At 29.8% G+C, this 22,012-nt stretch overlaps 6 protein-coding genes across 6 annotated transcripts; 4 read left to right on the top strand and 2 right to left on the bottom strand.

The window, feature by feature from the left end:
• Positions 1 to 1,371: 1,371 nt before the first annotated feature.
• On the top strand, positions 1,372 to 1,680 carry OCT59_003557 (uncharacterized protein; the record flags this gene model as incomplete). The annotated part of the gene is made up of 1 exon (XM_066145691.1): positions 1,372 to 1,680. One exon carries the CDS (start codon positions 1,372 to 1,374, stop codon positions 1,678 to 1,680), a length of 309 nt encoding a protein of 102 aa, XP_065996388.1.
• Positions 1,681 to 3,047: 1,367 nt separating this feature from the next.
• Positions 3,048 to 3,786, bottom strand: OCT59_003556 (uncharacterized protein; the record flags this gene model as incomplete). The annotated part of the gene is made up of 5 exons (XM_066145690.1): positions 3,048 to 3,059; positions 3,180 to 3,331; positions 3,411 to 3,436; positions 3,548 to 3,660; positions 3,745 to 3,786. 5 exons carry the CDS (start codon positions 3,784 to 3,786, stop codon positions 3,048 to 3,050), a joined length of 345 nt encoding a protein of 114 aa, XP_065996387.1.
• Positions 3,787 to 11,461: 7,675 nt separating this feature from the next.
• OCT59_003555 (uncharacterized protein) lies at positions 11,462 to 11,671 on the top strand (the record flags this gene model as incomplete). The annotated part of the gene is made up of 1 exon (XM_066145689.1): positions 11,462 to 11,671. One exon carries the CDS (start codon positions 11,462 to 11,464, stop codon positions 11,669 to 11,671), a length of 210 nt encoding a protein of 69 aa, XP_065996386.1.
• Positions 11,672 to 13,600: 1,929 nt separating this feature from the next.
• OCT59_003554 (uncharacterized protein) lies at positions 13,601 to 17,109 on the top strand (the record flags this gene model as incomplete). The annotated part of the gene is made up of 2 exons (XM_066145688.1): positions 13,601 to 16,637; positions 17,030 to 17,109. 2 exons carry the CDS (start codon positions 13,601 to 13,603, stop codon positions 17,107 to 17,109), a joined length of 3,117 nt encoding a protein of 1,038 aa, XP_065996385.1.
• A 541-nt stretch (positions 17,110 to 17,650) lies between these two features.
• OCT59_003553 (uncharacterized protein) lies at positions 17,651 to 17,929 on the top strand (the record flags this gene model as incomplete). The annotated part of the gene is made up of 1 exon (XM_066145687.1): positions 17,651 to 17,929. The coding sequence occupies one exon, from the start codon at positions 17,651 to 17,653 to the stop codon at positions 17,927 to 17,929; it is 279 nt and encodes a 92-aa protein (XP_065996384.1).
• Positions 17,930 to 19,205: 1,276 nt separating this feature from the next.
• OCT59_003552 (uncharacterized protein) lies at positions 19,206 to 19,436 on the bottom strand (the record flags this gene model as incomplete). Its single annotated transcript, XM_066145686.1, has 1 exon — positions 19,206 to 19,436. The coding sequence occupies one exon, from the start codon at positions 19,434 to 19,436 to the stop codon at positions 19,206 to 19,208; it is 231 nt and encodes a 76-aa protein (XP_065996383.1).
• Positions 19,437 to 22,012: the final 2,576 nt, after the last annotated feature.

The following is a 22,012-nucleotide window of genomic DNA, read 5'->3' as shown; positions in this document are numbered from 1 at the left end:
TAGGTTCGTCTTTTTTTGCTACGGTTTCCGTTTCCTAGTAAATAAATATTCTTAGTGTTAAACTGCTAATGTTGCTTCACAGGGATCGACTTGTACTATTCAAAAGACGATTGAGTCGAGTTTTTGAAACATCAAATTGAAGTTAAAAAAATACTAGAAAAATATTTCAAATGGATTAATGGATTTAATTTCTGCACAGAAAAATTTAAAGAAATTAAAGAAATTGGAAATATTACATGTTAGTAATAAATATTTGAAAGGCTTAATTTTATTAGAAAAATTTCTAATATCTTAGACAACTTACTTATTTATGGAGGAAATATTAAACTCACAAATTAAAAGAAATTATGTTAGCATTTTTAATAATAATTATTTTGAAGATTTCGAAAAAAATTACAATATATTACTTTTTAACTAAAATTATAAAAAATTATTGAATTATTCTAAGAAATGAATTATTAATAAAATTCTTAGAAAATAATGGAAGAAATTTAAAAGATTTTTATACTAATGAATAAAATAATAATTTATTTAGTGCTCCTACCGGGTCAACTCGGATCGGATTTGGAGAAAATTCGTGAGTTTTAGCAATTCAATTAATATAAAATTCAAAATTTTAATTAAAACCTAAAAGCCTACATGATAAGGTTAGCAATTGATCACAAATTACTAGTTAAGTTAATATTAATATTTAATGAAGAAATTAATAAAGTTTTAAATACACAGTTTAATTTGATTATTGGTTCTAGTTGTTATGTTCTTGTATCTTTATTTTACTATGTATTTTTACTAATAGCCAGCTACAATGTTAAGCCGATATTATAATTTTTTAAATACAGAGTCACAAGGAAATATATGACCCGACCCGTCAGGTCGGGTCATGCGGTCACGGTCACGGGTCATTACAGTTATATTAGGTTAGAGATAGCCCATTAGTAGTATAGTTAAATTTTTTCTAACGTGACGTGTTACAACAGAATTATTAATAGTGAAAAAATTTAACTGTTAAGAAATTGAAATTTCAATGATTAAACATTTGAATTTTTTTTTATATATAACTAAAATTTTTTTCAATAGTATTTAATGAATTATACTGTCTATTTGATATATATATATTTTTTTTCTTTTTTTTTATAGCCACGCTTCTCGTAAGGGTTTCTGGGAACTCAAATTAATATATGATCGATATACGTAAAAAGATACTTTATTTTTTATGAATACAAATATTTATTTATTTATATAAAAATTTAGATAAAAGCATAAAATAAAAATGACAGAAGAAAAGAACTTAGATAAAATCATAAAAATGATAGAAAAAAATTTAGATAAAAACATTCTATTAAAAATCTATTCTGTATCATTTTGGTAAACATGAATTCAAACAATAATACTACACAAGCATATTCTGGTTCACCAATAAATCAGGCCGAGAATGATTTCGCACCTTTACAAATTCTTGATAATGGCAATGATAATGTTCAACATAATTTAATTAACAATGCAGGAATATCTAATATGAATTTAAACACTTTGAATATTAATATTAATACTATTAGTACAACTATACCGCAAAATCTATTTTTCAAAACACCACATTTGAATTTTATACTCATTTACCAAATGATACTCGTGTCTATCGTGTTACATACATCCATCAGAAAATATTTGACTCTTAAATAATGGCATTGATTTATCTCATATTCTTGATTATCAGTTTCCATACCATTATAATGTACAGTCTTTGATTTAGCAACGAGTTCAACAACCTGTTCAACAACAATCTTTCGATACTGCTACAAGTCTACAAGTACTCAATCTACCTTCCAAATGTATTCAAATACAACTTCGATTGGGACCATTTCTGACAGTATGCAAGATACGGATTATAACGGTGTACTCAATCAGTACTTTGCTAAGAACTGCCTTATTCGTTTTCTTTCTACAATATTTTTGATTCATAACGTTTTTAGTGATTTCTGTTATTCATAAATACTTATTATAAAACCTTTACAAGTTGTTGCTTGGATGTGTTTTTCTTTATAAATGTATACAATAATAAAGCTCAGCTAAAATTTTATTTATTTTAAAACGTTAGTCAAATGTCATGCTGTATTTAAACTAAATTTCTTATGGTGAAATAAATGATAGTCCTAGAACTAACAAATCGTGTAACATTTCTTAACCTATCAGATGAGGTCGTTATGCAGTCGCACGTGATTAATCGAAAAGTATAAACATTTCTTTTTATGGGAAGCGTGGCAGAATCACGTGGTCTTAATAAAATGGGCGTGTGACGAATATTTTACTAAGTATTCAGAGGACTTGAATTTTTTCGGTTAGTATTTAGTAAAACCTATTTGTCACGCAATTAATTTCTTAATGCCGTAATTCCGGCAAAATCTGTCCGCTTTAGACCTGGTATCTGACGTGATAGTATTAGTCATTGGTATAAACTCGAATTAATCATACCCAAGTACCAAGGTTGATATTATGCCTGTTCATTTCCATTTTTCGGTTGGTTGAGTTTTAATTTGGTTGGCTAGATCTGCTTGCATTTGATTACGCGACCGACCTTTTAGACCAATATTTTTCTAGCTGACCACAAGTAAACAATCCTGATGCAGAAGGTGGCTATATCAAGTAAATAACAAAATATATGAAATTTTCACTTTTCTTTCAGAATATAAAATAAAAAATCATGCTTAATTAAATTTCATCCATGAAATTATAAATAACAACCGCCATTATTTACGTTGGGTCTTTATATCAATTTTAAAGTAAGGGCAAAAACAAGTATATTTATTTTTCTTTTTTTTTTTTATATTATTATGTGATCTGCTCCAGAATCAATAACTGTTTCCAGAACGGCGGTTCCATAGCGAACAACTTCAATCAAAAAATGAAAGTGACAACAAAAGATTTATGGATTATCAACGCTTAGACCTAGTAAAACTATATTCTTAATATAACAAATCAATTACTTTATTACATTGCTTCAAAAACGTATCACATAAAATGAAATTTCTTATAATTTAGACAGACGAACTTTATTCTATACCCTTCATCGAAAAAAGTACACAACTATTATAATTATGTGTATAATATACGCTTCTTCGGGAAGATCATTCGAAAGTAGTTGTCTTTTTTTGCCTTTCTTTTAAGTAATAAAAATTTTTTACCTTATTTTCCGATCGCAATTTACCGAATTTACTGTTCATCTCTGAAATTAATTTTGTCCAGCAAATTTTATCAGATGAATTGTTATTTTTATAATCTTTAACCCATTCGATAATGTAATTTTTTTCATCCTCGTTGAGTTCCTCGTGACAAACTAAAAAAGAAAATTTTTAATCAAGTTACAATCAATTAAAATAAATTAAGAAAACTTTAATTATGTAAAATTTACTTACTACTTGGATCGAGATGACTCAACCAACTAAATTATAAAACAAAAATTAGAATAAATTATTTTAGAATAAATTATTTTACGAAAATAAGGTTTTAAAAAAACATTAAAATAAATTCATTATAATGAATGAATAATTACCGTTGACGAATTTGTTTTGAGGTAAATCCTTTACCTATTTTTTTACTAATCATCACATAACGGTTGGGTTCGTTTTTATATTCATTCACAGCATTTTTAATCTCATTATCAATCTACAAGAATTTTTTTTTTCTTAATAACTGATAAAAAAAAAAAAGAAATATTAAATTTAGTAAGAAAAATTTTCTTATACATACTTCTTCTATCTTTTTAGTTCTTCTCCTTTTTAATTTGCCCATATTATTTTCTTTTTTTTTTTAAAAAAAATAAAATATATTCGTTTTGCCATTTTATATATTCTTTTTAGCTTTTTAGCCACTGGCGTTTCAATGAAAAACCATATTTAGTTAGTACTTTTATAAAATTCTATTGAAAGTATTTTATAAAGCTTTATTTAAAATATTCTACAATCAAAAATGGAATATTTTTTATTGTCCAAATTTTACAATCGAAAAAGCATAAGTTTCATTGTGAATTTTTATAATCAAAAAAGGTTAATACTATAGTACTAAAGCTCCCGTACGAGCCGAGCTGGCTCGAGCTTACTTGCAAGTCAGCTCGTCAAGTCCGAGCTCAAGCCGCAGCTCGCAGCTCATTTCGAGCCGAGCTTTAGTTCAACTCGATTAAGTCAGCTCACGAGCTAATGAGCCAGTTCACGAGCTATATATAATTTTATAATTTTATAATTTTTATTTATTTATTTATTGTATGGATCGACCGGGTTGGGGTAAATAAGTCCATTAAATTATCCGGCCGATCTGTAAAAAAATTTTTTTTTTCGAGTCAGTTCGGCTTGGCCCAGCCTTGAAAAATGCCAAGCTCGAAGTAGTCTAAATGTGCCAAGCCGCACCAAGATTGGCTTGAGCCGAATAAGCTTTTTTCATTATATAGTACGGCATTTCTGATAACCTTATGTAACGATAAATATAAATATAAACAATACGAATAGAGTAAAAAGTTTCCTCTTTATTAGTCCGGAGCGTAGCGAAGGACTATATATGTTCTAGCCACGGTGGTACAATGTATCCCGTTGTCCGCCTGCTTGATCTGTGAGTTGACGTTTAATTGGTTCTTATTGGTTCTTATATTACACGATCGGTTAATTGAGCATGTGTTGATCTCCTTATTTTAACCTGTACACTTTTAACCTGTATACTTTCGAACAAAAAATAGAATTTAGAAAAAAAAAATTTTATCAGTTGTACCAGTTTTTCGTTCCACTTTTTATTAATTTTATTTCTTTGTAAATAGATTATTTTATTATATTTATTGTTTTAAAAAATAAACGTATTTGTATAATTCTAACAATACAAAATAAAGCACACTGAAATAAAAAATTATTTTTTGTTTTGTTTTTTTTCGTGTTATTGTGTTAGAAATTCTTTTGATTTTTTTCGTGTTATTGTATAAATTATTGTATAAATAAACGCAACCTTTCCTCTTCCTTTTTCCTTTCTTGAAGTCTTATACCTTCTTTTATACGCTGAAGCCTATCAAAACTGAACTGTTTAAGACATAAATCGTTTAGAGTCCGAACTCGTGACAACGCTACGAACGTTAACCCTGCCGCAAACTCCTTGACACCAATATCGATATTAACTTTATCCAATGTCAGACCTTGACTTTTATGCGTGGTTATTGACCATGCGAGACATATTGGTAACTGAGTTCTGGAACACGTCAGCCCATTTTTGTCATCCCAGCTGCATTTGATAGGTACTATCGGAACAACTTCTTTACCCTCCAGACTAGTTATAGTTGGTCCGTCGTATCTCTCGAATTTTATGAACACTGCAGTAGGGAGTGCTGGTGGACCCTGATCTTTGAACAATATATCTTCTACAACTCCCATCGATCCGTTTACCAGCCCTGCTTCGGTCCATATATTTGAAGTTAGCATCACACGGCAGCCTTTCGCCAGTAATATTTCCGCTTCAAGTCCCTTTGCTACGTCTGATTTGGCGCGTTTAGCTGTTCTTCCACCGCTATGTACTGCGCAGATTTTTGCTATTGGCCGATTCAATCTCCTGAGCATTTCGATGTTGACTTTATATACTTCAGGCCATGTTGTATGTATAAACACGGCATCCTGAAATCTGTCGCGTTCAGCTCTATTTAGATTCTCTTCGAACCTGCTTGTGAGAATATTCCAATCGTTTAACGTGCTTTCCCCATCTCGTAATCTTAAAAGGATATCTCTGAATCCCTGTTGATCATTACCCGATTGCCGTAGAATAATATCCAGTTCGTACACTTCTTTGAATTGTCTGTAGACTGCTATTACGTTGCTTGACGATCCGGCGTTAGTTGCATACATAGGTACGTCGAGTACTGGAGCAAGTTGACCAAAGTCACCAAACAAGATTACCGATCGTCCGCCGAAAGGTTCGTTTTTGTTTTCCGAAAATGCTTCTCTTAGCCTCATGTCGATAAATCCTAGCATCCTTCATCCTACCATGCTTTTTTCATCAATTATGAAGTACCTTACGTCTTGTACTCTTTCTTGTAATTTTTTTAGACGGATGCCGCTTAACTCGTCCTTATTGTTCTTTATCGGTATAGAAAGTGTTGAATGAATGGTCGCTCCGTTGATATTAAACGAGGCTACTCCTGTTGGTGCGATCATGAGCACTGGTGAACTGGCGTCTTTTCCTGCCAATGTGAAAAGTCGTTCTCGTATTGCCTTTATGAGATATGATTTCCCGGTTCCCGCGGTTCTCATAATCATTATCCTTAACGGCTCAACATGTTGCCCCGAAATGGTATCGTTGTAGTGTTTTTCAATTCTCTCGAAAACTTTTTTTTGCTTTTCGTTCAAATTCTGATACTCTATCACATTATCCCTTCCACTAATTATGTTATTGTTGTTGCTTGCGGATTGTCACACAAATTCGCTTGCATTTGCAATATCTTCCTCTGAATATTGTTGTTGTGCATCGTTGGTCCAATTGTGTTTCCGGTCCATATCTCGTGATCCCAGGTCGGCGTCCCTTTGTATGTGCACGTTTGGACCCATCTCTGCTAAATGCATCCAATCATAACGGTATTCTTCATGTTCCTCCTCTTCGATTTCATCATAACTTTCTTCTTCACTAATTTCTGCTTCTTCGTCAAATGCTTGTCCTAGCAAGTCGATTGGATCGGAATTGATTATATCGATGTGTCGTTCGTAAATTGTTGACCATGGTATGTCGCTGTTTCCGTTTAATTGTTTGATGCTTCGGTGTGGAACGTGAAGTATGACTTTGACACAGCAGAATTCCGCCCATTGATCTCCATTACGCAATCCTGATGGACGAGGCAATATTCTAACTGTTTTTTTTTTTGCATTTTACCCACTTCCCGTTTGTGTATTTGTGGGTTAGATATAGCCTATATAGTGAAAAATCTTCTAATTGATCATCCCGATCCCAATATTTTCTTAAGGGTGACCTTGTTGTTCGTCCGCGCTCCATGATTGTATCTTCGTCATTTTCCCTACTTCCTGTACCTCGAACGCACCTTGGAGCCTCCTCATTAAGATTTAATGATACGTTCTGTCGACTAGAATGATAAAGTGGTATGCCGAGAAGTAGGTGACACGTTTCTTGTGCCGATATGTCTCTTTCTGCAATACTGTTTAGTAAGAGTTTCTGGATTGATGCAAGTGAATTATCATCCGAATTACTTTTGTTTAGAATTTGATTAAATATTTCTGTGAAAGCTACTGATTTGGGTTCGGATTTGCTCGCGTATTTAGAGATATATTGCAAGGCTGCGTGTATGGTGAGGACAGGTTTGATATCAACATTCGCTCGCCAACCTTGCAATTGCAACCTGTTGTGCGGGTTTAGATATGGGTCGTTCCTTGATGTCACTAATTCAGGTTGTCCATGATTATCCTCGTGTATAAACGAATGATCATTTCTCTCTTTTGGGTATCCGAATCTACAAACCTGTTGTCCGTGTTTGCTACGCAAACAATATGATGGACTACATTTGGTATGTCTTTGTAATTTGTTTATCAATTCAACATAGTCTTGTAAATCATCGTTTATTTCTTCTGCTCTCTTCTGACATGGATGTCTTTCTGGTATCGGAGCATGCATATCTGGATTGATTGTTGTCACTATCGAATCAAGATATTGAATTACATTATTCATTACATCCTCATTATCTTTCATTGCACTCCAGTCTATTTTAGGTGCATTTTTTTTCTTTCCGATTCTGTGTATATGTACACTTCCCCTATGCTGCCACTCGTATCGGTACCAATAATCCTCTAATTCCCATCGGTTTACCAACACATCTTTAAAGAATGTTTCGAATCTTTGTTTAAAAAACCACGTTGCGATGTGCAGATTATCAATTATGTTCTGTTGCCGACGTTTAGATGATTCAGCCTCATCTCCATTATGATCATTATTTTCCATCAGTTTGTGTAATTCGGGCCAATGCATATCCGCGGCGCTAAAGGTAAAAAATATTAGCCCGTCTGCTCCTATTTGTTTTATCAAATCTAACAATTCCTTTCTTTTCGCTATCCAGAATTGTCGGGTTCCTCTTAAACCTTCTCCATATCTCATTATGCGATCTGCTATTTTGTTGTCTCCGTTGGCTATCATTTCTTGTATATCCGATACGTTAATCTGTTCTTCTTTTAGATTCTGCTTAACGTATATTTGACCTTCTTGTAATGCCCTCCACCTCATAGATGAATTTAGCGCAAAATATCTCCATCGTGGATGTTGCGCGAATCTTCCATCTTTGTACCATAAAAGATGCCTGAAATATTCGGCAGGCTTTACTTCTTTAACACGTGCTGAACGAAGGTCAGCTCTTCCATATGGATAAAGCGTGGGGAAAGCTCTAACCATGTAACCAGGCGTATGGAATTCGTTTATAGGTACGCCTTCGATCTCAGGCCATAGCGACGAAGGATTGTCATTTTGCATTCGATCAAGAGTTGCGTTTATGGCTTCACCTTCTCGTTGTGTTGGGGGCATTAATGGTACAAACGTTCTTGATACGTCTTCTCCGTCTTCAATGTTATCGCCGTCATCTTCTCCCGATTCATCATCTTGAAGTTGTGGGAGCATGTTGAAAATGGAATCATTCTCGGGTAAGGATTGAAGAATATTTGTGTCAAATATTATGTCTTCATAGTAAGGATTGTTTTCCTTTAACCATAATAGTGCTTTACACACTTTGCTCCTTCGTACAGTAAAATCCCTGAACACCATTGAATTGTTTGATGATTGCCGGCGTACAACAAGAACATCCAGAGATCTTGGATCACGCGGAAGTTGTTTCGTAAAGCCCTGGATATCCTGAGGAAAATTAATCACGTGTCCTCTATAGCCGTTTTGTCCACCACGCAGCCGGTATACTGTCATCACAGTGAAAACCTGAGAAATAAGCATTTCTTCTATTTCACTAAGTCCTTTAAGTTCATCGGGAACGTCACCTGGATGCATATTATTACCCCCAGAAAACTTTTTTGGCGTACCCCCGGTATTTTTTTCATAATAACACCTTTTACATGTCCCTTTGACAAGCGTTAATAAAGGTATTCGCTCTTGACATACGTTGCAAAGATTATAACGTATATTCTCCATTTTTATGCGGAAATCCTGCAACATACTGATTTCTTCTTCGCTCATGGTGGTGGCTGAATTCCGTGTAGGATGAGAGTCGGAATCCGTGTTATCACTTTCCACGTAAGCTTCCTCTATTTCTCGTCCTTCATGATCTTGTCGTGTTTGTTGGTTGATGTTTCTTCCTTTTAATACATTTCGGTTTTTTAATTTACGGGTTCGTTTACGCGCAGCTTGTCTACGTTGGTTTTCCCGATTTTCCGATTTTCCCGATCACTGTTAGTTTCCGTCATCTTTTTCCTTTTTCTTCCTTCCCGAATACTTTGAAGACGCTCCTCATGTTGTTGTTCTGTTTCCCTTGCTCTTTTTTGCCATTTTAATTCTCGTTCTCGTGCAAGACGTTTTGATCGCTGTTCATTTGTCTCTTGTTTTTTTTTGTTTCGTTTTCGTATAGTTTCTGGATTAGTGGAATCATTCATTTTTATATTTTTATTTTATATTTTTTTCTCAGATGAGCCTCTTGATGTTCTGGTGTCTTGGATTTTTTTTTGTCCTTATCAAAATACCTGTATTAGTAAAATTTATTCATCTTATTTAGTTTTTATCTTTTATTTTATAGTGAGAAAATAAAAATTAGTGTGTGATTTTATTGTTATTTGGGACATTGTGATTTTGTGGCTTTGACGTTCAAATTGTTCTGTTCTAATTGTTCTTTATTTATTAAAATATGATTGTTTCATACATTAATTGATTTATTTTATCACTAGCCAACACAATTATCTAATTATTTCAACTAAATTTATTATTATTTTCTACCCTATGCTGTATTCAGATAAATTATATTTTAATTAAACTTTTCTCGATACATTGATTCCCCCTTTGACTGTGACATTTCTTAGCTAATTATCCTCTCAGCGTCTAGATGATTACAAATCACGTGACGAGCTCCGGACTACGTAACGGTTTACCGTTTCCCTAGTATATATTCATTTAAATATATATACTAAAGATTTCATCTTATTAATTGATATACATTATAAAAAATATTAACCACGAAAAGTTGATGATTATGAAAGTGTTGAAGACAGCGAAAGTAATGAATACAACGAAACTGTTGAAGAAATTACATTGGTTGCAACCACAAAACAAAAAAAAAGTATTAAATTCCGCAATGGCCCTCAAACTATTAACGATAAAAAAGAGAAGAATATCAATAGAATATAAAACAAAAGATGAAAATGTATGTTAAAAAATAAATAAAATATTTTATGAAAAAGAACTTCTCGTTTTTTTGGAAAAATAACTTTTATGGATTTTTACTTCTTAGAATAAGAAAATTATAAGAGATTATATGAAATAGTTGAAATAGTGGAAGAGTTTCTAAAAATCCTTTTGTAGAGTTGAAAAAAAAATAAACATCGTTTTAGTGTAAGACCTATTTATAATTAGTACAACTAATTTTTATTAAAAATCATGTTTACAAATTCAAATAAGTACTGAAATTGTAGAAAGTATGGCATGGATGGTGTTTAAATATAATACGGAAGAAATTAATACGAAAATATATGAAAAAAGAAATATTTTTAAAACAAGAAATTTATAAATTATTTGTTAGTCAATGTAAAAATATCGAAGAATTATCATGGAATAACTCACATCCTTTGTCATTATTTCCTGGGGTTTCAAGGTGCTTTCCTACTAGACTTCATAGTTTAGTTATTATGGCAGATTTTGTAAATTCTGACGCACTTTATGAGATGGCAAAATTTTGCAAAAGTTTAAATATATTGATGATATGTGAATATTCTAAAGAAAATTACGGATTAATTTCTTTAATTAATGCACAAAGAAATAGTGCTTCCGGATGAAAACTTGAATATTTTCAGTGACGATTATGGCTGAGAAAGATTATGAATTTCAGATTTAAACAGATTATAGTTTAAACCAACATTAAAGTATTATTATCCCAAAAATTTATGCTAATTCTGGCCAAACTCATAGTGCCAGCGAAATTTAATGAAATTCAGATCCGGATGAAAAACCGGATAAAACCGCTACGGATCGAAGCACTACAAAGAAATTTAAAAGAAGTATTAATTTATAATAATAGGAAAGTTTATTGTAAAAAATTAACCAAAGCATTAGAAAAAAATGGTGTTACGATAACTAAACTTCTTTTGAGTTCAGTTAGCATTATTATACCTTCATTCATAACGTCAATAATTAATCTGAAGATTAGTTTAAATAATGTTTACGATGAAGATAAAGAAATAATTTGACAAAAATTCGCAATTTCAGAATTTCCAGATCTTCAAATTCTTGATTTAAAAGAAATATCATGTTTCAAAGAATTGGAAATATTATAAAAATTTCTATTAATCTTTCAATTAAGAAAGCTAACAATACTGGAAGTCTGGAAGCTATTGCTAAACATTGTCCAAAAATTGAAGAATTTTCAACATATTTTGAACAAAAAGATTTTATTCATGTAAAATCATTATTACTCAATTGTAGAAATTTATCTTCCATAATGTTGAATAGTTTTTGAGTTATTTGGATATTTTATCTAATTTTTCTCAAGAATCATTAGTTAAAATATCGATAAGTGGGAAATGGAAATATTCGACAAAAGCATTTGAAAGAATATTTGAAAGTTGTCGAAAACGAACTTTAAATTTTTTTGGGATCATTGATCTTAATAAAAGTAATAATATTACAGCTACCCAGAGTACTTGTTTGTCAATATATTTATAAGGAGTAATAATAGATTCAAATTGTGGAATTGGAATTTTATATGGTGAATGATTTTGTATTATGAGTTTTACTGGTTGTTAAATAAATTGGTTCTTTCCGATTTTAAATTTAATCGTTAAGTATTTCCACATGCCCTATAAAAAATTTTTATCCGAATATTTCCATTATTTCTCCGTGTCTTCCGTAAAAATTCCGTGAAAATGATACATTCACGGATATCCGTGTTAGCGAGATGAAAATTTCCATGATTTGAGGTTATTAATTCTATGAAAATGATACATTCACGGAAAAAGCATGGAAAGATAAAACACGGATCAGATTTTTTACAGGGATGTAGTGATTCAATTTTAATGAACATAGTTTAGCACGCATTTATTTAACTCTATAAATCGGATTTTTATTTTTTTCTATTACTATTAAAAAAATTTTCCTTCATCGTCATTTGATCATTAAATTTAGGCGCAGTAGCCGCAGTTACACAAAATGTACAATACGATGGTTAATGCAATAATATGAATTATCTGTTATAGTTATAAGACTTTTTATTTAATATATTTTTTTTTCTTTTATTTATTTATTTATTTATTTATTTTTTTTGGTAGCCAAAAAAATATCATTTTAAGAATTTATCATTTTGAAAAGTAACCTTTCTTGCTTTCATCTTCGACAGTAATATTTTGTCTACTAATGCTTTCTCTTATAAAAGTTACAACTTTATCCTTTATAATTTCAAAAAATTTAATATATACAGCAAATTATTATAAATAAATTACCTTGACGGTTTGGTAGTATCCATAATATTTTTCATATTTTTCTTTAGTCATATCACATAACTGCGCTTCCCAGAATTAAGTTCATCTATGAGTAGGAAAATTTCAATAGAATAAGATAGATATTATTCGAAATTTGAATAATGGAAAAATATTTTTTTTCATAGATTCGTATTTATCATATAAGAAAATTATTCTGTAAAAAATTGAGTATCTCATAAATTATCATAATTATCGCCTCAGGAAAATGTTGGACGTCACTTTTCCATTAATGATGATCATTTTCATCATATTGTATATGACTCTATTATATTTTGTACAATCTAAACGTTGCTTATTCTCTGTTAAATCTATGGAAAAAACTATCGGAAAACAATGGAATTAGATGGTTACAAAAAAAATGTGTCCGATTTCAAAACAGATTATACCCGTTTGAAGTTTAAAACGAATTTTTTGTACAAATATTTGCCGCTTTTGTTAACCGTTTTTGGATTAAATATGATCAATTACAGAAATGAGAAATGTGCATAAATAAATAAATTAAATGTGGTATATATAATTCCTTTATATGAAAACATCATTATATTGTATGTTTGTTTACTATGATGAATGTTCTAGACTTCTAGGCTAAACAGTTCATGCAATTATTGTTTGACAAAGATTGTCAATAATCCCCTTGTCAAACCCAATAGGATTAAGAAACGTATGTAACACCACTTTTATTACGTGACAAAAATAATAAATGACTATCCTAATTTGTATGTGAATTTCTTAAATTTTACTATAATAATCAGCGTTTAATTTCTTTTAACCGAAAAATTTTTTCTTTGTTGTAATTTCTACATTTGGTTAGAATATTTCTTTTTAGAAGCTTCATTCACAGCTAATAAGAAAAAAAAATTTTGTTAAAAAAATAATTTTTTTTTTTAGTAAAACAAATTACTTAATAACAAATGGAAACTGAATTTAATAAATTAAATATCTCAGATGAAGATACTGTTACAATAGACACAAAAAATTGTTCATATTGTAATATAGCTTTTACTGAAGAGTTATGGTGTAAAGAATGTATTAATTCTTTAGAAAAATTAGCAGAAAATGGTGATAAAGAAGCAATGTTTAATTTGGCCAACTGTTATAAGAATGGAGAAGGAGCAGAAAAGAATTTAGAAAAAGCCTTTTATTGGTATCAAAAAGCAGCAGAAAAAGATCATATTATTGCCATGAATAACCTAGGTGTATGTTATGAAAGTGGAAAAGGAACAGAAAAGAATTTAGAAAAAGCCTTTCATTGGTATCAAAAAGCAGCAGAAAAAGATTATATTATTGCAATGAATAGCCTAGGTGTATGTTATGAAAGTGGAGTAGGAACAGAAAAGAATTTAGAAAAAGCTTTTCATTGGTATCAAAAAGCAGCAGAAAAAGATCATATTATTGCAATGAACAACCTAGGCATATGTTATGAAAGTGGAGAAGGAACAGAAAAGAATTTAGAAAAAGCCTTTTATTGGTATCAAAAAGCAGCAGAAAAAGATCATATTGATGCAATGTTTAATTTAGCCTATAGATATTATAATAGAGAAGGAACAGAAAAGAATTTAGAAAAAGCTTTTCATTGGTATCAAAAAGCAGCAGAAAAAAATCATATTATTGCAATGAATAACCTAGGTGTATGTTATAAAAGTGGAAAAGGAACTGAAAAGAATTTAAAAAAGGCTTTTCATTGGTATCAAAAAGCAGCAGAAAAAGATCATATTATTGCAATGAATAACCTAGGTATATGTTATGAAAGTGGAAAAGGAACTGAAAAGAATTTAGAAAAAGCTTTTCTTTGGTATCAAAAAGCAGCAGAAAAAGATCATATTGATGCAATGAACAACCTAGGCATATGTTATGAAAGTGGAGAAGAAACAGAAAAGAATTTAGAAAAAGCCTTTTATTGGTATCAAAAAGCAGCAGAAAAAGATCATATTATTGCAATGAACAACCTAGGCATATGTTATGAAAGTGGAGAAGGAACAGAAAAGAATTTAGAAAAAGCCTTTTATTGGTATCAAAAAGCAGCAGAAAAAGATCATATTATTGCAATGAACAACCTAGGCATATGTTATGAAAGTGGAGAAGGAACAGAAAAGAATTTAGAAAAAGCCTTTTATTGGTATCAAAAAGCAGCAGAAAAAGATCATATTGATGCAATGTTTAATTTAGCCAATAGATATTATAATGGAGAAGAAACAGAAAAGAATTTAGAAAAAGCTTTTCATTGGTATCAAAAAGCAGCAGAAAAAGATCATATTATTGCAATAAATAACCTAGGTATATGTTATGAAAGTGGAAAAGGAACTGAAAAGAATTTAGAAAAAGCCTTTCATTGGTATCAAAAAGCAGCAAAAAAAGATTATATTGATGCAATGTTTAATTTAGCCTATAGATATTATAATGGAGAAGGAACAGAAAAGAATTTAGAAAAAGCTTTTCATTGGTATCAAAAAGCAGCAGAAAAAGATCATATTATTGCAATGAACAACCTAGGTGTATGTTATGAAAGTGGAGAAGGAACAGAAAAGAATTTAGAAAAAGCCTTTCATTGGTGTCAAAAAGCAGCAGAAAAAGATCATATTATTGCAATGAATAACCTAGGTATATGTTATGAAAGTGGAAAAGGAACTGAAAAGAATTTAGAAAAAGCTTTTCATTGGTATCAAAAAGCAGCAGAAAATGATTATATTATTGCAATGAACAACCTAGGTATATGTTATGAAAGTGGAAAAGGAACAGAAAAGAATTTAGAAAAAGCCTTTCATTGGTATCAAAAAGCAGCAGAAAAAGATCATATTGATGCAATGTTTAATTTAGCCAATAGATATTATAATGGAGAAGAAACAGAAAAGAATTTAGAAAAAGCTTTTCATTGGTATCAAAAAGCAGCAGAAAAAGATCATATTATTGCAATGAACAACCTAGTTGTATGTTATGAAAGTGGAGAAGGAACAGAAAAGAATTTAGAAAAAGCCTTTCATTGGTGTCAAAAAGCAGCAGAAAAAGATCATGTTGATGCAATGTTTAATTTAGCCAATAGATATTATAATGGAGAAGAAACAGAAAAGAATTTGGAAAAAACCTTTCATTGGTGTCAAAAAGCAGCAGAAAAAGATCATATTATTGCAATGAATAACCTAGGTATATGTTATGAAAGCGGAAAAGGAACAGAAAAGAATTTAGAAAAAGCCTTTTATTGGTATCAAAAAGCAGCAAAAAAAGATCATATTGATGCAATGTTTAATTTAGCTGATAGATATTATAATGGAGAAGGAACAGAAAAGAATTTAGAAAAAGCTTTTTATTGGTATCAAAAAGCAGCAGAAAAAGATCATATTATTGCAATGAACAACCTAGGTGTATGTTATGAAAGTGGAGAAGGAACAGAAAAGAATTTAGAAAAAGCTTTTCATTGGTATCAAAAAGCAGCAGAAAAAGATTATATTATTGCAATGAATAGCCTAGGTATATGTTATGAAAGTGGAATAGGAACAGAAAAGAATTTAGAAAAAGCCTTTCATTGGTGTCAAAAAGCAGCAGAAAAAGATCATATTGATGCTATGTTTAATCTAGCCAATAAATATTATGATGGAAAAGGAACAGAAAAGAATTTTAAAAAAACTTTTCATTGGTATCAAAAAGCAGCAGAAAAAGATCATATTGTTGCAATGAATATCCTAGGCATATGTTATAGAAATGGAGTAGGAACTGAAAAGAATTTAGAAAAAACCTTTCATTGGTGTCAAAAAGCAGCAGAAAAAGGTCATATTAACGCAATATTTAATTTAGCTGCATGTTATAGAAATGGAGAAGGAACAGAAAGGAATTTAAATAAAGCTTTTTATTGGCATCAAAAAGCAGTAGAAAGTAACAAAACAAATTCTAAAAATGAAGTTGTATATTGTTATGAATGCTTGCAACCTAATACTGACTACCAATGGTGCCAACAATGTAATACTAAACGATTTCAACAAGATTTTTCAAAGTGGACTAGTAAAAATAAATTTATTGATAAATTTATTCAAGAAGCACAAATAAATGCTAAAAATAGTTATGAAATTTTAGAGTGGATCCCTTACAGTAATTTATCAAGTATTGATTATTATACTAAAGGAGGATTTAGTGAAATTCATAAAGCTATCTGGTCAGACGGGCCTATTTTTACTTGGAATTTTGACAAACAACAATGGAATAGACAAACATGTTTTGAGGTTATTCTTAAAAAACTTAATAATTCATCAAGTTTAAATAGTGAATTTCTTGATGAGGTATAGTATTTATATTTAATAGCAAATTTATTTCCTTGTGCAAAAGTTTAATAATTTTTTTTGTTATTTACATAGTGGAAATATCATTACAATTGTCAGAAAAAGTCATTTTCGAAATTTATTCAATTTTTTGGAATTACCCAAGATCCAAATAATTTAAATTATATAATAGTAATGAGTTATGCGAAAAAAGGAAGTTTGAGAAAATGTTTATCTGATATAATTAAATCCAAGTGGCAAGAAAAATTACAATTATTGAAAAAAATAATATTGGGACTTAAAGTAATCCATGAATCAAATTTAACTCATGGTGATTTTCATGATGGTAATATTTTAGTATCAGATAGTTATAATGAGTTATTTATTATTGATTTAGGATTATGTAAACCTATAAGTAATTTACAAGATTCTGTCAATAAAGTTAATGAAATTTATGGAGTTTTACCTTATATGGCGCCTGAAATATTAAGAAAAAAACCTTATACACCAGCAAGTGATATTTATAGTTTTTCAATAATAATGTGGGAATTTACATCAGGTATCCCTCCATTTAATCATGAAGCACATGATCTTCAGCTTAGTTTAAGTATTTGTGAAGGGAAACGTCCTGAAATTATAAAAAATACTCCAAAATGTTATATAGATTTAATGAAAAAATGTTGGGATTTAAATCCTTCCAATAGACCAACCATAATAATGCTTGAAAATATTATATCTGAATGGATTAGATGTATTAATAAATATTATGAAATAAACAGGGATGGAAATTATATATATATAGTACCTATTACTGATAATCAATTAAAAAATGATATGGAAGAATTTGTAGAGGCAGACCAAGCTTTATTACAAGGACAAGCGAATGCTTATATTATGCAATCTCATCCACAAGCATATTATACAAGTCGCAAACTTACTGAAATTTTAGTTCAAGAAGAGTCTCAGGGTTTTGATTGCATGATTGAGGATCATTAATTCTATTAAATATTCTTTATTTGTTGGATTATTTATCAGTTATTACTGCATATAGAAAGCATTATTATTAGTATCATCAAAAGTATATTCACTAGATATTTTTGCATTTTTCAAAGGTAAGAAGGTTAAGGAAAATTAAACTCCTTGATCAATGTGCCTTATATTTATTTTGTTATTAAAGAAGTAAAGATTATATAATTAATGGCTATAATTCTTTAATTAAAAATTTACACAAATTTAGAAAATTGGATAAAAAAATAGGAATAAAGAATAATCATATGTTATAAAAACCTAAAAATAAAAATAAAAAAGATAAAAAAGTTCAATTCGTTAATCATATTATTAAAATTGGCTTGAACTGTGGTTTGAAACCACAAAACCACAAGTTGAAGCCACAGTTTGAACCGGTTGAATCAAATTTGAAATGTTCAAACTGTCTCATGTCAGTTCAGTGTCAAACTGCTATCAGTAATACAGTAGGGTGGTACATTCAGCACTAATGATTGAGACATTTTCCAGATATCGAATAAAAATAAAATATAATAAAAAAGCTTGATAATGACTACAGTATTAAAAAATACAACTCTGCACTATATTTGACTATCAGTAAAAACAAAAATATGGATAATTTTGACTACATAACCTGAAAAGCAATACATTTTATTTTACCAAATAATTATATGAAACATAAATAACTTCCATACTTCTATTATATTCATGTCACATTTTACAAAGAAACAAAACCCCTGATATTAAAGATAAAAAGACAAAAACCGCAATGTTAAGTATGAAAATAATGAAATTTCAAAGTTAAAAAGATGAAAGGGGCAAAACATCAAAGATAAGAATGAAAATAACAAGTAAAAGAATAAAAATAACGAAATGCCAAGGTTAAAGAATGAAAAGGACGAAATTCTATTTTCTCCAAACTTAATATTAGACGTGTCTTTAAATCTAGAAAGAAATACCAAATAAAATGAGAAAGTAAAAACAAAAAGGAAACGAAAGAGGAAAAATTGGAACAAAAAAAAGAAAAGGGAACGAAAAGGAAGAAAATATATAGAAAGGTGATTAAGAACAAAAATAAAAAGGGTAGAACGAAAATAATTTAAAAGGTCAAAAGGATGAAAACCATAATTCCATAAAGAACAAAACCCATAAAGTTAAAGAATAAAAGAAATAAAATAAGTTAGTAAGAAAATAAAACACAAGAAATAAATACAAAAAAGAAAAATATACAGTACCTAACTAATCTCAAAAAATAGATGAACTATATTTAAAAAATAAAATAATTTACAAAATATTCATTTGTTTTATTGAAACATGGAATAATGTGAACAGGTTCAATAATAGATTCAATTGCTATAACAGTAAACATTGGAATACGTTTTACGTATGGACAATCATATTTAAATAAGCGGTGTAAGTCATTGTATTTAAAATCATACCAATGAACTAATGCCAATTCTTGTTCATCATGACCGGGAATTTTTAATCCAAATAACATTAAAATCCAATAAAAAAATTTTTTTATAAATAAATAAAAATATGCAAAATAATAATTCTTATTTTTACCTTTGCAAAACATACTCCATCAATTGTATTATATTTTTCAGCCTCCTCTTCGTTCATATTAATTGCAATATCACTAAAAGTAGGTGCATTGTAATAATTGCTTTTAGCTCGTATAGTATCAACTTCTCTAATAAATGCACTAGTATACCACTTAATAATTGTTGCTTCAACATCTTTATCAGTAATATTTTCGATAAGATCAAAATATTGATTTAATGAGTCAATTAATACTTCAAATGCTTTTTCAGCTTCTAATGCTAAAAAGTGAGTAGTTCTATATTCATCAACAAAGTCATTAAAGGTATCTAATGTAAAGCTGCCCTCAATTCCACCTAATGTTCTAATTTGACGATGCTTCTTGATTGAAGGTGGAGATGTTATTTTTTGGAGATAATTTAAAATACTATCATGTCGCACCTAATATGATATAAATGATTGATTAATTTTATATAATAAATTAATAGTTACGGTATGATAATTGAACTATACCAAATTAATTATTTGTGAAGTTGCATCCCGCCGATTGGACATTCTATATGGAGCTTTAATATAAAATTTATGTAACGACTCATAAGTTTCAGTCGTGAAACCATTAATTGCACCATAGTTTTGTATAGCATCAATAATGTGATGTTGCCAATTGTGTAGTTTTGGGTATTTCATTTCAGTATCTGCAATTGGTGTAAATAAATTAATAAATTTATTTGCCCAATCAATAATCATTTTCTAAAATAATAGATCAAAGAATATTAATAAAATACTTATAATTATATATTTTAAAATTTTATAATGTACCTGAAAGTTATCAAGTTCTGAATCTGTAAAAGTATCCTTACGGCTAAAAATATATATTCTATTCCAGGATACAAATAAATCTACAAGCTTAGAATCATGTTGTTTTGCTTGAAATAAACTTAAATTTGATTTGCGTTTTGCAACAATTAGACCATCAATAACAAAGACCAATTGTTTCATCATATTTCGAAATTCTGCTGCTGTAAAATGTGCAATATTACCAAGACCACTCTTAAAAATCTTTAGCTCGGGAAAACGTGGGATCTTTGCCAAACGTTTATCAAATTCATCAATTCCATCTTTCCCACAATATAATTGAATATAATTTCTAGCAAAATTAACTTGATAATTGAATAAACCAAGATCGCAATGGTGCATGCGATCTGGTACTGCAGCACTATAAATATTCAATTCATTATAAAATGGATATAAAATTATTTTAAGTTATTTAAAGTTAAATATTGGATAAAGTAATTTTTATAAAATATTCTTACGGGAACTTCCAAAAGATATTTCGCATTGGATGAATAGAATATTCATGACAAAGGTTGTTATTTATTACAACCTGCATATTATTGGGAGTTCTTAGTTCTATTTGAGATTGCGATAAATTAATATTATTTAATTCATCAATTGTTACAGTACAAATATGACAAGGATGACTACTCCGAGATGAGCTGTAAGTTAACGTTAATGATGCATCTTCAGGCAGATCACCTATAAATTCTGATAGAAAAGGAAATGCCCAAATTATTTGATTGTCTGTTTTAATATCTAATCCATCACATTCATATATTGGTTTAGTCATAATATCAAAACAATATTGATATAACATCCTTTTAGCAGATGCAAATTCTGATTTATTTTCCTTACGATTATGAAGTGGTTTCAGCTTAGGCAAAATTCCTAATAAGACTTTAGCATCCCGTTTGTTTCTACGCCAATTAGGTATATTACCTAATGATAAATAAACAGGATGTTCTGAACTTTTGCCAAAATGGTCTAATGTAGTTGCATCGGAATATAATATTATAGATAAGACCTTTTTTAATCCTGTCCCAATTGATTTTTGAGCGTTTTCCCACCACATTCCAGACCATTGCTCTCCATATACACGCTCACGATGTCCATTTTCATTGGTAATATAATCCGGTGAACAATTCCATTGGCAATGATTTATGATATCGATATTAGATAATAGTTCTTTGATAGCTTCAAAAATAGGTCGATGATAAAGAAAATATTCTTCATCTTCATATTTTAATATTTTTGTTTTGAGATATAATAAATGTTTAATATCCATAGAACTAACAAATTCGCGACCTTGTACTGTATTTGTTGGTAAAAAATATCGTCTCGGAGATGGTGTTTGCGAAACCATTTCAATATATCATTTCCAGCTGAATTAGATAAGTGATGTGTTGATATGAGCTCCATAAATTCAGAATATGCAGCATCAGGAAATTGTGGTATATTACGACTTGAAATAGACCTTGTATCAATTAAGGATATTTTATCAGTTTGTTCAGGAGTATATAAAGTGTAGTTATGAATATGATCATAAACTGGCTCTTCCTCAATATCGATGATGGTTTCAGATGTTTCAAAATCAGTATCACTATCACTTTCATCCATAATACCTCTATCCATAATATTTTCATCTATGACACTTCTGTCTACAACACTTTCATCAGCAATATTTTCATTGACAAC

Source organism: Rhizophagus irregularis, chromosome 11, assembly GCF_026210795.1.
Source record: "Rhizophagus irregularis chromosome 11, complete sequence".
NCBI lineage: Eukaryota > Fungi > Glomeromycota > Glomeromycetes > Glomerales > Glomeraceae > Rhizophagus > Rhizophagus irregularis.
The sequence above is the reverse complement of the archived record's forward strand: the minus strand, read 5'-3'. Positions and strand labels throughout refer to the sequence as shown.